The 16,570-nt window shown below is 44.5% G+C and overlaps 2 protein-coding genes across 2 annotated transcripts in view; one reads left to right on the forward strand and one right to left on the reverse strand.

Moving 5' to 3' along the window:
* The window catches only part of LOC127004020 (mediator of RNA polymerase II transcription subunit 20-like), a 40,699-nt gene extending 27,624 nt beyond the window's left edge, over positions 1–13,075 (reverse strand). The window contains exon 1 of the mRNA XM_050871226.1: positions 12,982–13,075. Coding sequence (XP_050727183.1) covers positions 12,982–12,995 — 14 coding nt within the window. The 5' untranslated portion in view covers positions 12,996–13,075. The remainder of the gene's footprint in view (positions 1–12,981) is intronic.
* A 665-nt stretch (positions 13,076–13,740) lies between these two features.
* Positions 13,741–15,337, forward strand: LOC127004299 (ELKS/Rab6-interacting/CAST family member 1-like). Its single transcript, XM_050871860.1, has one exon. The coding sequence runs from the start codon at positions 14,450–14,452 to the stop codon at positions 15,317–15,319; it is 870 nt and encodes a 289-aa protein (XP_050727817.1). The 5' UTR covers positions 13,741–14,449; the 3' UTR covers positions 15,320–15,337.
* Positions 15,338–16,570: the final 1,233 nt, after the last annotated feature.

A 16,570-nucleotide genomic window follows, 5' to 3' on the forward strand; every position in this document is an offset into this window, starting at 1 on the left:
GTTAGAGGAGTGGCCGAAAGATAGGTCAATTTCGGGAGGAGAGGTGTCCTGATACCTGATATGTGTCCTGATACTAAGGGCCGTATTTTAAGACACCATCGCTTCTCACATCAACTATTTCTAAAGATCAAAGAGGGGATGAATCTGGTTTTCATGAGTGTTTTTTAAGGTTCATGGCACAGAAGAAGGGTCAAACTACCACCAGGGTCATAAAACTACCCCTGGAAAGGCCTACAGCTCCTACGAAAGCCATGTCAAATATGTGAACTTGGGCGACGAAATGTTTTAAAATACGACCCTAAGTGTTGTATTCTTAAACATTTCGGCGCCTAAGCACACACATTTAACAAGGCTTTCGTAGGAGTTGTGGGCATTTCCAGGGGTATTTTTTATGACCCTGGTGATAGTTTCCTCATTCTTCTGTACCATGAACCTTAAAGAATACTCATTAGAACCGATTATTCTCATTTTCGGCCTTTGAAAGTAGTTTATGTGAAAGGCGGAAGCGTCTGAGAATATCAACCTGTGCCAAATAATAAAGTCTAGGGTTGAAACTCATAAGGAACAAGTGACTACGATTGTTATTCTCGCTTCCGCTCATATCAACAAAATCCAAAGGCCAGACAGGAGATTAATCGGGTCCTCATGAGTGTTTTCCCCCGTCATGTCATAGAAGAAGAGTCAAACTACTACCAGGGTCATAAAACTACTCATGGAAATGCCCCAAACCCCTACGAAATCATTAAATATGTGTCCTTGGGAAGTGAAATGTTTAAGAATACGACCCTCGCATAGCTAACAAATATAACACGAAACAAAGCACAGAACACCAAGGAACTAACTCCTCTCTCCCGCTCCTCCTTCTTCTTACACTCCCTTCAGCACACAGTCTCATACACGCGCACACACACACAAGCTCCTCCCTTATTTTAGGTCATATCTCCCTTATTTGACCTTGAACCCAGTGACCTATGACCTCTAAGGGTACAGGAAGCCTTGCCCTTCAATCCTATGGGGACGCCAAAGGGCATAAAGGGCGATAAACGGGTGAAAAGTGGAAAAATATGAGTCCAGTGGTATAGGTGAAGGATGACACGAGTTAGGGCGCTGGGTGTGTGAACTTAGTCTCCCCTGCACCGTGAAGAAAAGGGAAAAACAATAAAAGTCCAAGAAAACGCGTTAGTGAAATGGGTGACCGAGAGAGACCGCGAGATAGCGACTAGAGAGAATGGAGACTGTTGGAGGGGTGACACACACACACACACACACACACACACACACACACACACACACACAGTAAAAGTCTAAGAAAACGCGTTAGTGAAATGGGTGACCGAGAAAGATATATATCCATTTTTAAGGTAACAATTGAGACAGATAACCTAAATTTTCTACCTGTGATTTTATTCTCTTTTAATTTCTTGTCAATAAAACTGACCTGAATCTTATCACCTTTCTTCTTATTAATACTTTCCATTTAGCTTTCTTCTTGATCTTATTTTCTCATGTTTCTTTTTTTTTTACAGAAGAATGTTTTTTTGGAGTACTGGAGGGATGAGATGACACACACACACACACACACACACACCTCAGAAAATTTATATAGATAGGCCTACTTAATTTATAAAGGACAATATATCACCCACAAATGGCCTATCATCTACCTCTACATCTACTTCACTTCCTCTTCATTAATATAACAGCAAATGGGTAAAATATTAATAAGCTCCCCTCGGCTCTATTCCCCTTATTTCTATCTAACTCTGTCTTCAGTGTGTGTCGGGGTTGGTTGAAAATTTTGTAAGTTATGGTATTAGAACTCTTTCGACTCTGGCTGTAGCATCGTGTTTAGTGATGATAATAATAATAAGAAATACAAGAAAAACAAGAACAAGAATTTAGACAAGAAGAAAAGAAGATTATAAAGAGGAAGAAGAAACCAGAGCAAAAAAGAATAAGAATAATAAGAAAAGAAGAAGTATAGGAAGAAGAACAAGAATTAGAACAAGCATGAGAACAAGAATTAGAAGAAGAAGAAAAGAAGTTATGAAGAGGAAGAAGAAACAAGAACAAAAAGAATAAAAAAAAAGAAAAGAAGTATAGGAAGAAGGAAAAAAAGAATTAGAACAAGAAGAAAAGATTATGAAGAGGAAGAAGAAACAAGAACAAAAAGAATAAAAAAAAAAGAAGTATAGGAAGAAGGAAAAAAATAATTAGAAGTAGAAAAAAAGAAGAACATGAAGAAGAAGAAGAAACAAGAACAAAAAGAAGAATAAGAATAAGAAGAAAAGAAGAAGAGGAAAAGAGGAAAAGGAGGAAAGAAAAAAAAATAAAGAAAAAGAAGAAAGATTGTTAGTGAAAATTTTGCGTCTTTCTACATGTAACTGACTTTTCTACTCTAATGATAATACAGAACCCCAATTATTATCATTATTATTTTTTACAGCAAAGGAGACAGTTCAAGGGCGTAAAAAAAATATTAAAGAAAACACCCCGCTACTTACTGCGCCTGAATAGAGCACAGAGGAGTAGACAAAAAGAGAGAAACAACAACAACAGCAACAACAACTAACGAGCAACCTTAACCCTGTCTTTCTCTTCTAGCGAGTCCAATTAATGAGATGAGGGAGGTACTTCTCTATTTTTTTCACCCCTTTACGAGAGAGAGAGAGAGGGGCTGAAACGAGCGAAATATTCATATGTGCTTCACGTTATACTCCTTTTCTCCCCTTTCTCCCCTCTCTCTCACATACCATTCTCCTCTCCCCTTCCCTACACACACACACACACACACACACACACACACACACACACACTGCTGCTATATATTACCACACTACCTTCCCCCTTCCTCCTCCTCCTCCCGTTCTGTTCATGAGTGCTCTCTTTAAACTTATATTTCCTCTTTTTTTTGAGGGGAAGAATTTTTAAGTGGCGATTATTCAGTATAATTAGTATCCCAATGGATGGTGATGAGGAGGAGGAGGGAGGAGGAAGTGGAGGAGAAGAAGGAAGAGGAGGAGGAGGAGGAGGAGGAGGAGGAGGAGGAGGAGGGAATAACTGTAAGAAACCAGGATGACCACCAAATTGTATAAGAAAAAATGGTTGGATCTCTCTCTCTCTCTCTCTCTCTCTCTCTCTCTCTCTCTCTCTCTCTCTCTCTCTCTCACACACACACACACACACACACACACGCTTTATTTATGTTCACAGTTCCTTAGAGTTTCGTTGATAACTGGCGCCATCGACTTGGGCGGAATTTACGATTGAAATAAAACGATAATGTATGAATAATTAAGGCCAAGGTCAGGAGAGAGAGAGAGAGAGAGAGAGAGAGAGAGAGAGAGAGAGAGAGAGAGAGAGAGAGAGAGAGAGAGAGAGAGAGAGAGAGAGAGAGAGAGAGAGAGAGAGAGAGAGAAAGGGTAATGTTGATATGGAGAAGAAAATCCCTGCACTGCGGCCAAAGGAGGAAGAGAAGGAGGAAGAGGAGGAGGAGGAGCTGAGGAGGAGGAGGAAGGAGTTAGAAAAAAAGTAAGACATAAAAAATAAGTAAGCCGCGGACCCACGCAGCAATAAGAGAATAACTGCAACTATTACATTTTCTTTAACCCAGAATAATCATAATGTCCCTGAATTTCACTAAGAGCAATAATTAGCATGATGAAAGTGGAGGCAAAATATATTATACCAAGCAAAAGAAGTATATTTACAGAACTATGCTGAAAATAAACACCAATATAATATCACCATCATTATTAAAACGAGATGATAATATTAATAACTAGTTGCTGAAATATTTCCTGTTAATAGATTCACTAGAAAAAACGTATTCCAGTGAAGAGAGAGAGAGAGAGAGAGAGAGAGAGAGAGAGAGAGAGAGAGAGAGAGAGAGAGAGAGAGAGAGAGAGAGAGAGAGAGAGAGAGAGAGAGAGAGAGGCAGCACCAGACAGGCCCACGCTCCTCCTAATTAATTATATAATCCACTTAATCGACTAGGCAATAAAACTATTACAACTCCGGGGAATGGGATTAACCACTTATGTGTTAAGGATGATATGCCAACAGCGGCCCTTCCTTCCTTCCTTCCTTCCCTCCTTTTCCTATATACCACTTTCCTTCCCTCCCTCCCTCCAATAGTCTCCCATCCCTCCCTCCAATAGTCTTCCTTCCTTCCCTCCAATAGTCTTCCTTCCCTCCCTCCAATAGTCTCCCTTCCCTCCCTCCAATAGTCTTCCTTCCCTCCCTCTACTAGTCTCCCTTCCCTCCCTCCAATAGTCTTCCTTCCTTCCCTCCAACAGTCTTCTTTCCCTCCCCCCATTAGTCTTCCTTCCCTCCCTCCAATAGTCTTCCTTCCCTCCCTCCAATATTCTTCCTTCCCTCCCTCCAATAGTCTTCCCTCCCTCCAATAGTCTTCTTTCCCTCCCTCCAATAGTCTCCCTTCCCTCCCTCCAATAGTCTCCCTTCCCTCCCTCCAATAGTCTCCCTTCCCTCCCTCCAATAGTCTTCTTTTCCTTCCCTCCTATAGTTTTTCTTCCTTCCCTCTTATGCAAAATCTTCCTTTCCTGCTCCCTCCAATAAAGTCTACGTATTCTGTCTGCCCTTCTTCAGTAATAGCTAGTTTGATGCCCTTATTATCCTCCTTATAAAATGTGTGGAGTGTTGTTTAATATTCCTCTTCCTCATATAATTTACTTTACCCTCCGTTTCCTCTTTACTTTAATAATAGCTCCAACAATAACAACAACAACTCTAAAAACAAATATTTCAAAAGGTGAGTAAGGAGATTGATTTGGGCCTCATGAGTCTTATAGCACATTCATGGTACTACATACAGAGGTCTTATCAAACCATCACTAGGCTCATATAAACTACCCTTGTAACTACCCAAAACCTCTATGAAAGCCTTATCATATGTGGGAGTGTAAGCCCTGTAATGTTAGAATATAGGCCCTGGTTTAGTCTGCTTGTATCTGCTTTTAAGTATAGTAAGTAGTTTTCCTTCACCAGGCTCACAAAACTACCCTTGAAAGTACCCACAACCTCTATGAAAGCCTTATCAAATGTGAGATTGTGGGAGTGTAAGCCTGAAATGTTAGAATACTGGCCCTGGTTTAGTTTTGCTTTTATGTATGGTGAGTAGTTTTCCTTCACCAGGCTCATATAACTACCCTTGAAAGTACCCACAACCCCTATGCAGGCCTTATCATACGTGGGAGTATAAGCACGGAAATGTTAGAATATGGGCCCTGGTTTTTCGTTTAGTTTAACAGACAAATTTTACATGTACTCATAAGCCATACTATAAGCCTGCCTGCATGTCTCTTTTCTTATGGTATCCCTCTAAACCAGTGCTATTTGAAGCCTCATATACGTATATCTACATGACCCACTTGCAAACGTATAAATAGTATCAAGAACTGTATACCTCATGACATCTTGGGTATTCAATTATCTATGTTTGAAGTGATAAGTAAATCCGGTGTGATACTGACGGGCGACTTGTATTTGAGGATCACCTACACACACACACACACACACACACACACACACATACACGGAACACACACACACACACACACACACCCTGATGCACCTTCTCATGCACCTCATTGCACCTCATCTCCCTTTCTAATAACTTCAAGCCCCTCTCCTCTAGCACACATTGAAGGAAATACTGCAGGGTACATGAACAGAGAAGAATAGAGAAAGAGAAGGGGAACCGGAGGGAGGGAAGAGGGGAAGAATGCAATATAGTAGAGGTAGAATTACACTGAACGGAAGGGAAAAAGAGAGAGGGTGAGAGGGGAGATGAATCAGGATGCACGGGAAGGGATGGAAAAGAAAGGGGACTGGGAGCAATGCCCGTCAAAATTTCTGGTTCATTTTTTTATATGCAGGAGGGAGATGGTGTGTGCGTGCTGTGCTTGTGTTGTGTTGTGGTATGGTGTGCTTGTGTTGTGTTGTGGTATGGTGTGCTTGTGTTGTGTTGTGGTATGGTGTGCTTGTGTTGTGCTGTGTTGTGTTGTGTGTGTATTTACCTAGATGTAGTTTTACAGGGCCTGGGCTTACGCTCGTGTGGTCCCGTCTCCACATCTGTATCTGTCCAGTTTTTCCTTAAAGTTGAGCACACTCTTCGTCGATACTACATCCTTACTTAGTCTGTTCCAAACCACTATATTTCTTTGCGGGAAGCTATATTTCTTTGTCTCTCAAGCATCTTCCTTTTCTCAATTTTTTTTTTTTTTTCGTGTGTGTCTGTGTGTATTGGCAGGTATAATGAACATGCATGAAGGTATGAAGAACATGCATGAAACAGTCATCAAAGAGGTGTATAAGGCATCCCATGACATCAACATGGGTTAGGGGAAAGAGACCCTCATGAATTTGTGAAATCCACAAATAAAAAATTTCACCCCCTCCTTTGCAAATCAGCCATGTGGCTCTATAAAATTAGATGGATATTATTCAAGGAAATAACAAATTAAAGTATAGGCTTATGCTGTTTCTTATGGTTTCAGTATTCTGTTAATCAATCTGGGTTTTCTTGTTTCTCTTTTATACGCACATTCCTGTACAACACCCCCCCACCCCACTTCTCCCAAGTTAAAGTTTACGAAGGATCTGTCCTAACAAGCTGTGGTTCCTTCCATGCTCAGGCCAAAAGGTACTTCCATTGACAAGGAGCAGTTACTCCCCCTCGATAAAGAGGAACGGAGGTGTGGTGTGTAAGGTGCCATAATCAGGAAAACAAACTTCAAAGCTCTCTCCGGGAGGGTACTGGCTGGTGATAAAGAGTCCAGCATGTGATCAGGTCGTGGTGAACTAAATGCGTACACACACACACACACACACACACCAGTTAGTGGCCAGGTGGGTAATGCACTCAAACTCCACCCAGCAGGCTGTGAGGTTCACACTTTGCTTGGGACAAAATGTTTTATGCTGACAGAAGCAAAGGGATGAAGGTGTGTGGTGTGAGGTTCCAGCCACACCCAATACCCACAGGTTGTTCCAATTAGCTCCTGCTTTGTCCAAAAAAATTTGTTTTTGCTGACAAGGAGCAGTCACTGTCCCCTATAGCAAGGGTGATGATGCTGGTGAACTCTGTGCGACTAGCAGCTGCCCTGAGAATCCTAACGCTCCAGCCAATAATAATATTCATGGGGTTCGCTATGAATAATTAACGCAATGGATGTCGGGAATGACTGCGCTGGTGAGTGGTGAGTCTGGACGGCTGGCATAATTAATGAGGCTTTAGTTCTTCTACTTGATATTATCATTATTTCTATTATTATAATTATTATCATTATTTCTATTATTATAATTATTATTATTATTTTTATTATTATTATTATTATTATTATTATTATTATTATTATTATTATTATGATGATGATGATGATGATCACTATCACAATCATCATCATTACCGGAAAGCCCAGCTATCTGATAAGGTTATGTTCCAAAGAAAGTGAATGGCAAAATTGTCAATTAACAAACTCGTTTTTGCCACAGGACTGCCTTCAAATTGGGAGGGTTAAGTTCCTGACTACCTCTTTCACCCAATAAAATTCCCATACAAATGAAAAATGCTATGAATCTTATCTATTTAAAAAAAAAAATATATATTATATGCCTCTGCAATGCAGTGGGTACCATTCCTGACTATGGATCTGCAGGCCTGAGCTGAAATCCCAGCCTGGGCAGTCAGCATGCAGCCCATCCAACTGTTCATCCTTTCTTTCAGGATGATTGGTAACTGGATACCTGAGGAAACCTGAGAAAGGTAAGCTGTGGTAACCTGGATGTCACACTGGCCCTGTGTTGGGTTAATGGGTTCTCTCCCACCACAGGCTCAAAGGGCCAATGGGACGGAGATGAGCACCACAGCCACACACAGCTTTAGTGTATGCTCCTGAGGAAGAAAAAGTCAGCAGGGCAGACAGCGTGTATGTGAAGTTGAAAAATCCACTCGGCTGGCTACCAGCAGTATGCCAGCTGGTGGCCAGGGGATGTGTGGTGGGCAGGGGCATCGATGGCACGCAATTTCATTGTTACTGTAATATTTTTATTGAAATAAGATTACACAACAAACCTATTTGGCTGCATCTTGTCTTAAACCCATGCCAGGACAATGTTTTCCTTCTTAACCCGGTAGTAGTGACGGGCCAAATTTGTGGCTTTACCGCGTATCTACCAATGACGAGCCAAATTCTTGGCTTGACATAAACCCCCTAAAATTGAAGATGCATAAACTGATCACAAATGCACTGATAAATATTTTATAATGATTTGTGTGATGATTTTTTCTAATTAATTTGCTTAGAGGCATAGCTGGGCGTTATCGCGATAAGTTATCGCGATACTTTATCGCTGATAACAAAATCGGGTTATCAGCCATCCGCTACTTATTTAAATATATATTGGTATCTTTGTTACTTTTGTAACCAAACTAGCGATAATCACTACTTTTTTCTGCCTCTCAGAAAAAAACGTTGTCTCCTTCCTACTGCGCATGCGTGGCCCGAGCGCCCGGTGTTGTACGGTATGAAAAAACTTCAGGGTATGAAATATCTTTGGTGAAGAGATTTCATACTTAGATCATCAACATTAAAACACCAGGTTATTTTTTTATGTTAGACTCAAAAATCAATATATCAAAGAGAAAAATCATTTAACTTTGCCCCCAAAATTATTATTCACTGCCTCAAATTTGATATTCCATATTTGTTTGTGAGCATGCCATGGTATTGAAGGCACCCGGTGTTGTGTTATTTGGTGTCCCACCGTCAAAAGCTGGCACTTTTGTTTACAAACACTGGTCTCTCGTGAACTACGCATGTTCAGACCAGTAAGCATAGACCTGTACAGTCTGACAAAGCTTTTTAACACATTAAGAGTTGCTGGAAGGCTGAATCATACATACAGTACCACTAACCTCGCTGTTTCTAGAACGACACTCTGTACATATAAATACAACTCGTACAGAGTGTCGTTCTAGAAACAGCGAGGATGGTGGTAGTGGTACTGTATGTCTGATTCAGCCTTCCAGCAACTCTTAATTATGGTTAAAAAGCTTTGTGAGACTACAGGTCTACCCTTGCTGGTCTGAGCATGCGCAGTTCACGAGAGACTAGTGTTTGTAAGCAAAAGCACCAGCTTTTGACGGTGGGGACGCCAAATAACATAACACCGGTTCAGGCATTTCTGGTATTACCGTCCATATGTACGTGTCAATGTGTGGTTTTCAGGTTTTGTAAGTTTTCTAAAATACAGATAATGAAAATTTGAATTCATCTGTTTTTTATTTGAAATATCAATATAGTATCGTTTTCACCTATCGGACTTATCACTAGCTAGTATCAGAATTGTGGATTTATATTGGGTATCGGTTATCGCCTATATTTGTGTCTCCAGTTAACCCATATCCGTTATCACCGATAAGGTTTTCCATTATCAGTTATCGGTTATCGGAAATAAGGTTTTCTGTTATCGTGCCCAGCTATGCTTAGAGGAGCCTTTAAGAAGCATGATCCCTGCAGCTACCAGGTTAAATGTACTGGAGATAATGCAAGTAGATGCTATGTGCTTGTAGTTGTCTTTCTGTTCTGAAATCATTGACATTTCTGACCTCGGATCTTAAAATTTTGCAATTTTGGAGTGGCTGATACCCACCTCATGCCTTTGAATAACTTTAACTTTTGATAACAAGCTGGCAAGCACATGGTAGCACTTTTTCTTTAAGGTGCTGCCTATAGTGCCAGTAGACTGTCTTGAGGGGCCTCTTGGGCGACCCCAGCCTGTTAGTGGCACGGGTGAATTTTATTTATAGTGGCTGTCATGATGTATGAGTCTTGCTTGGCCCATGCTGCCCCCCTGGTGCTTTACTTGAATGAAGCTGCTGAAGCTAAGGTTGACTGAAGATCTGGGCAGCACGTGGGTAATCTTCCGCCACTCGGCGTTGGTTTGAAAAATCAGCATGTTTCAGTGGGACTCGAACCTAGGTCCATGGGCTCACAACACCCACATGCTGACCACTCAGTCTTGCATTGAGCCATGGCAGTAATGGTCCTCTTGGTCAAATCATCAGAGCAGAGAGCATGAGTGTGAGGCAGAACCTTCCACTCAACTAGCTACCAGCAACACTAGGTGGCAGGAGGATGGATATCTGAAGCGGTTGGAAAATTAATATCTGGGGCGGAGTTTGAAAAATTAATATCAAAACAGAGAGGATTCCATGTCAAAACAATGAAAAAGGGTAGACCTCAAAATGTCAATGAACAGTTGAATATTGGGGTTTCTTGTCTTGCAAATTACAGGTCATGATGCAGATGGTAATTTTTACTGTCATGCAACCGACTGCCAGCCCTCTCATTATCAGCCCTGGCAGCCCTGCACCATCCTGCCCCACACTGCCTGAGGGCTGCATTTTGTAAAAAATTCAAACTTCCTTCTTAGAGGAACTTGACCGACATTTGTATTTCAGGTTCAAGGGTGTTACCATTGAAAACTAATTAATCAGCTAATGGTGAAGAAGATGGGAGGTCTCACAGGCACCCATGCCCCACAAGGGGTCTGGTGTCAGGTGTGGGGGTGGGGTGTCTGGGCACATCAAGGAGGCGTGGATGCCCGCGTGCAAAAAATAACGACCTTAATTTTGGTGGTACATCTTTTATGCGGCTATTTTTAGTGATTCTGCAAGGAGGGAGCAGGGAGAAGTGCCTAAACTAATTAAATCAGGTAAAGAAAAAATGTTTCATGAATACACAAGTAAATTTGTCTTGAAAATTAAACTTTGAATTTCATGACTGAATACAATGTCCACAGAAATATACTGAACACCCATGAAGCTCCTGAGAATCTGAATAAATTATAAGATGGTTTTCAAATTATGATTCCTTAAACATTGGTACAAGGGAGTGCCTCTATGTCATATTATTCTTTTTTTTTCAGAATTCTTTCATACAAACATTAGTAATAAACACCAGAATAAAATGACAACCGACAGTAGTAAAGCTTCTAGAAGTCAATGGTAAGGGTAATGTTGGCAGCATACCCTAAGCTGCGTGTGGCCACAGTGCTCATCTATTTTCTTTGGCTCCATCTGTGGTGGGTGCTGAATGCCTGGGCTGCGGATTTGCAACTAGACATGTCAACTGCCACAACATGGAGGCACCTCTCACATGGATGTTACAAATGTATGTTCACCTGTCTTAAGCCAGCCATACACGTGCAGGCCCTTCCTGTTTGGCCAATGAAAATGGGCAGGGCACCAAGGCGCGCGTGAGTACACACACACACACACACACACAGAGCAGGAGGGATTGACATATGAAGAAAGATTAAGGGAAATGGACCTACCAACACTAGAAGAAAGAAGAGAATGGGGAGACCTAATACAAATTTATAAATCATTGAGCAAAATGGAAGAAGTAGATAATGAGGAGTTACTACTAAAAGAAGAAATAAACACCAGGAACACAAGAGGACACGGTAAAAAATTGAGGAAAGGATGATGCTTGAGAGACATAAAGAAATATAACTTCCCACAAAGAAATTTAGAGGTTTAGAACAGACTAAGTGAGGATGTAGTATCAGCATAGGGTGTGCAAAGCTTTAAGGAAAAGTTGGACAAATACAGATACGGAGACGGGACCACACAAGCGTAAGCCCAGGCCCTGTAAAACTACAACTAGGTAAATACACACACACACACACACACACACACACACACATACACACACACACATACAGGCCGCCTCATGAAAATTTACAGTACACGTCGAACCGTCATGGTGACGACATGGATCTGTTATCCAATAACGACTTGTTGGAGATTGCTTCACGTGCATTATACAGGATAAAAATCACTTACAAAGTTCTATAAGATTACACCAAAACTTTTTAATCACCAAAACATCAGACATCATTGTTGCAGCGATGTTGTCAACACGACTGACAGCAAGATCTCTGCCAAGGTAGCACAGGCTGTGCCTCATTCACCCACACACATGCAGGCGGCAGGTGACACTGGACATAATTTTTGAGTGCTCACTGTTTTTCATCTGGCCACCACGACAGGCCTGAGCAGATGAAAAACACCCCCATACACACACAGGCTGCCTCGGGCCACACCCCTTTTTGTCAGCCGGACAAGCCGGGCCTGCGTGTGTATGGCCAGCTTTATAGTGAGCCAAAGGGTCATCAGGGTCACTAGGAGAGTTGAATATGTACATGTACCCTCACTACATGTTGCTATGAGCCCCTTCACCCACTTGAGTTTCACTCTTAGAAAAAAACAGCACAACTCTAGAATTACACCCAACTCAAGACAACAGACCTGGCCACAACTGAACCTGAGCACTGTCACTCCGTGCTTTTAAGCTAACAGAGCCCTGCTAAAACCTAACTGATAGTAAAATTATGCCGTTCAACAATAACCTATCGCCGCTAAGGATGGCAAACCTATCAATGTACAATAGCAACATATCCCTATTTATAAAGTCGTTCATATCTCAAAAATTAGTCACTCATGACCACAAAGCATTACAGCATTACGTTGTATGTGCACAAAGTACTTCATATAGCGCTAGGGTGTCGTTCGCAGCAAGGCGGGTGTAATTCTATAGTAATACCAAGGAATTAAGGGGTGCCATTGATTCTAATAAATACTTTGACACCATAACATTCAGTTTTATCTTCACCCGAACTCTCAGCATCACCATCACCACCCTCAGCGTCACCATCACCACCCTCAGCCTCATCATCACCCTTCAACACCACCCTCAGCATCACCACCACCCTTCCCTATCATCACCACCCAGCCTCAACATCACCACCACCCATCCCTATCATCACCACCCATCAACCTCATCACCACCGCCCATCCCTATCATCACCACCCATCCCTATCATCACCACCACCTCATCACCACCAGCCCGCCTCAGCATCACCACGAGAAAAGGGTAAAAAATACTCACACTGTCACTCCCATGGTGTTTAAATTTTGGTGTGGTGTTGATGTTTTGGTGTTGAGTTGGTGTTGAGAAATGGTGATGCCTCCTTATGATACCCTTTAGGACTTAATGGGGACGGTGTTTGGGAGTTTCTATATAGCTAAAAGGATTATTTATATATATGGAATAGATGAATACCCATTAAATTTATTGTAATAGTGTTGTAGTAGTCATATAAGAGTGGTAGCTAGGTCTTAGCGGCTGGGGATCATCGTGCATCAGTCACCCCAGACGACCACAGTATTACCAGATTGTTGTACTCAAAATATTTATCCTACCAACTCACGCTAATTACGATATTCAATCCAACTTATCATCGGAAACTTTATTGGTGGAATATTTGTACGCGAGCGGAAATGATAAACTGACGGTCCTGAGGGTGTGTCGATTCTCGCCTTTCGGATTGATCATCACACATCTGGCGAAGTCGGTGTTGCGAGAAATACCTCCTTCAAGAAATAAGTCACTCTGATGTCCACTACGCATGTGCACTTAGGAATGCACACCAAGAAAACACATTAAATTGCCTGGTTTTGTTCTAGTTTGTCCTCCTGTGATCTTTGTAATGGTTGATATTATCTGCAAGAAAACAACACACCAGAATACACAAGCAGGAACTGAGTGGCCATCAACGTGGTTAATTCTTTCTAAAATGTGCCCTATTCGTTTGTTTTTAAGCCTTTCCTTGATTCAAAGTGTTTCTCTGATGTCTGTGCCATGTAATGAAACCAAAACAGGAGAATTAAACGATACCAGTGAGGTAAATATAGAAACAGTAAGCAAGTTTAACCTCTTTCTGCGAGTTATTTTGCGACCGCGAGCTGATTCCTACTACAGCGGCGCCGACAAGTGCCTGGGCCTGGCACTGCACTGGCCCGCCATCTATTGACCGTCGCCGGCACCACGCCTGGCACCAACACCTCAAACAGAATTTCTCACGCGGTGCATGTGTCGGACAGATACAGAGATATTTTTATAAGGAAATATTGGGAATGTAAATGCGGTCCTTCACGTTATTTGTCTTCCTCAGCCCAAGCCTCCCGCGGGCCACGGCTGGCTCTCCCCTTGGCGGCGCTGGCAGCCGCTCTGCGCCGGCTCACTCCAGCCGCTGATGGGAAAAGCAGGTTGCCGTTCCTTTAATCTTGTTCCGTGAATGAGTGGGACTGACGCGTCTCGCTGCCGCCTCAAAACAATATTCGTGTGGCGAGGAAGCGCCATGACCGGTTCTGGCCGCCGTGGAGGGCCAGGCGAGGGCTAGGTAAGCGCGGCTAGAAGGGCATCCGGCGAGCCGCGGGGCCTCCCCTCACCCACATTGTGTGCCATTGATCGCGGCTGCAGTAGTGTCCCCTCGGTCAGTGCGAGCGGTGACAGTGACAGTGTAGTGAGGCAGTGATGGCAGTGTGTTGTGCATGGCAGTGATGATTATGGTGGCATGTCTCGTGACGTGTATGGTGGAGGTGGTGGGGGAGGCGGGGTGCCGAGCAGCCGGTCGCCCCGGCCCCAGCGTCGCGACCTGAACTCCGACCCTTACTACCTGGACCAGGGCGGCCACCACCGCGCCCACAGCCCACAGCCGTCAGCAGCCGCGCGCCGCAGCCGCTCCGCCACCCGCGCCGCCTCCCCGACCCTGGCGTTGGACCACGGCGGGCCATACATGGACCCCCACGCCACCATGGAAGCGGACCGCCGCAGCGGATCTGCACCAGGTACCCACCACCGCAGCCGCAGCCAGAACAGAAGTAACGTGGGCCGCAACTACCACTCTTTGGACCGTGAGGTGCACGACCGCGAGTTTATGCCCATCCGCGACCCCCGCGACCGCAGCATGGAACGCGGGGGCGCCATGGACCTCCACGGGGTGCAGGGGGGCCACATGACCCGCCGTGACCGCTCGCTTGACCGGGGCCCCATGCTCGAGGACGACCTGTACCGGGACCACCACTCAATGGGCCGGTCGCGGGCCAGCCCCAACCCTGACCTGGGGGGGCGCCATGGCCAGGCCGGGCTGGGCAGCATGACCCGCGACTCGTACTTCTCCGAGGTACAGATGCACAATACTGACCTCCAAAAAGAACTCGGAAACCTAAAAAAAGAACTAGAACTGACCAACCAGAAACTAGGCTCGTCGATGCACTCGATAAAGACCTTCTGGTCTCCCGAACTAAAGAAGGAGCGGGCCCTCAGGAAGGAGGAGAGTGCCAAGTACTCTCTCATCAACGACCAGCTGAAGCTCCTCAACTCCGAGAACCAGGTAAGCACCGCCCCTCGCTCCCCGGCATGCCGCCCTTGTTGTTGTAGTTAGCAAGAAATTGCCCGCCATCTCCCCCCGCCATGTCGAGTGACACGGCACAGGTAATGTCAAGTACATTTTTTATTCATTATTTCCTGTGTTCATGCACGCCGGCAGCGAGCACCGCGCCGCCGGCGGGACGCTGGCCAAGCACCGCTTGCTGACGTAATACGCGTCCATGCGTCAGCAACGGGATTAGAGAAAGGTTTCATAGTAGCTTCCATTTAAGAATCTTTTACCCTCTCCAACTTCATTCTTACTTTTTAGTATTAATCATTGCCCTGACGGGCATCCCAGCCATCGCCATCACTGCAGTAATCGCTCATTACCCCTCTCCGCTGCATCATCAACGCGGCCACTGCCGTCGTGTTCCCGTAAAGTCGACAAAAACGAGCCAGGGGGGGCACATTAGGGCGCCCGCCAGCCGCACATGACATGACCAGCGTACTCGGGGGCCACTTGGCGCACGTGAGTCTCGGAAAAAAAAGTGTAGTAGAGTTGGCACCCCCGCGCCTGCGCGTAGTGGCAGGCGGGGAGCATTTCCTCACAATTATCAAATATCAACATGAGGTGGCGATGAGGGCAGGCATACGTCATCACTTATCGAGGATCTGACTTGTTGGACCACAAGGGTCGCGGCGTCGTTTGTCAAGATTAAGTTAACGGAAAGCAATATCATCTGTGAGTGCTGGCCGGCGAGCCAGCTGGCACCAGGCAGCGACGCCCCATCCTGGTACCTCCCTACTGCGCCATCGGGCGAATGCGTGCATTTTTGCCTGGACTCATGAATGGAGGATGCTGGGACACTACAATGAAGACGAGGAGCGGCACAAAGAAGCGGGGCAGGGCGTTGCACAATATTGCTCGCAGCATGAGGAAGGAAACCCAGAATTCACACCAAATGCAGCTTTGGGCTCTCATGGGAAATCCTTAAAAAAAATTGTATATGTGTGTGTGTGTGTGTGTGTGTGTTAGAACGATTTTGGGTGGGCGGGGAGGGAAAGCTTCAGGAAGTGTGACTGCTTCTGTTTTTCATCCTTGTACCTCTCCTTCACTGTGGGCTGAGAGCTGATCATCAACCACAGTAAGCCATGGTGTGCCGCGGCTGCTCGGCGTTAGGGGCACCCTGGGGAGGCACATGGCCGGGGGGATGCTGGGAGGGGGAGGCGGGGCAGGGCGGGGCGGGGCGGGGCGGGTTACGCAGGGAGGAGGTAGGCCGAGGCAGGTGTCGCAGGGCTCGGTAATCAAATAACCAAACCCTCG

This window comes from Eriocheir sinensis, chromosome 27 (genome assembly GCF_024679095.1).
Source record: "Eriocheir sinensis breed Jianghai 21 chromosome 27, ASM2467909v1, whole genome shotgun sequence".
Classification (NCBI taxonomy): domain Eukaryota; kingdom Metazoa; phylum Arthropoda; class Malacostraca; order Decapoda; family Varunidae; genus Eriocheir; species Eriocheir sinensis.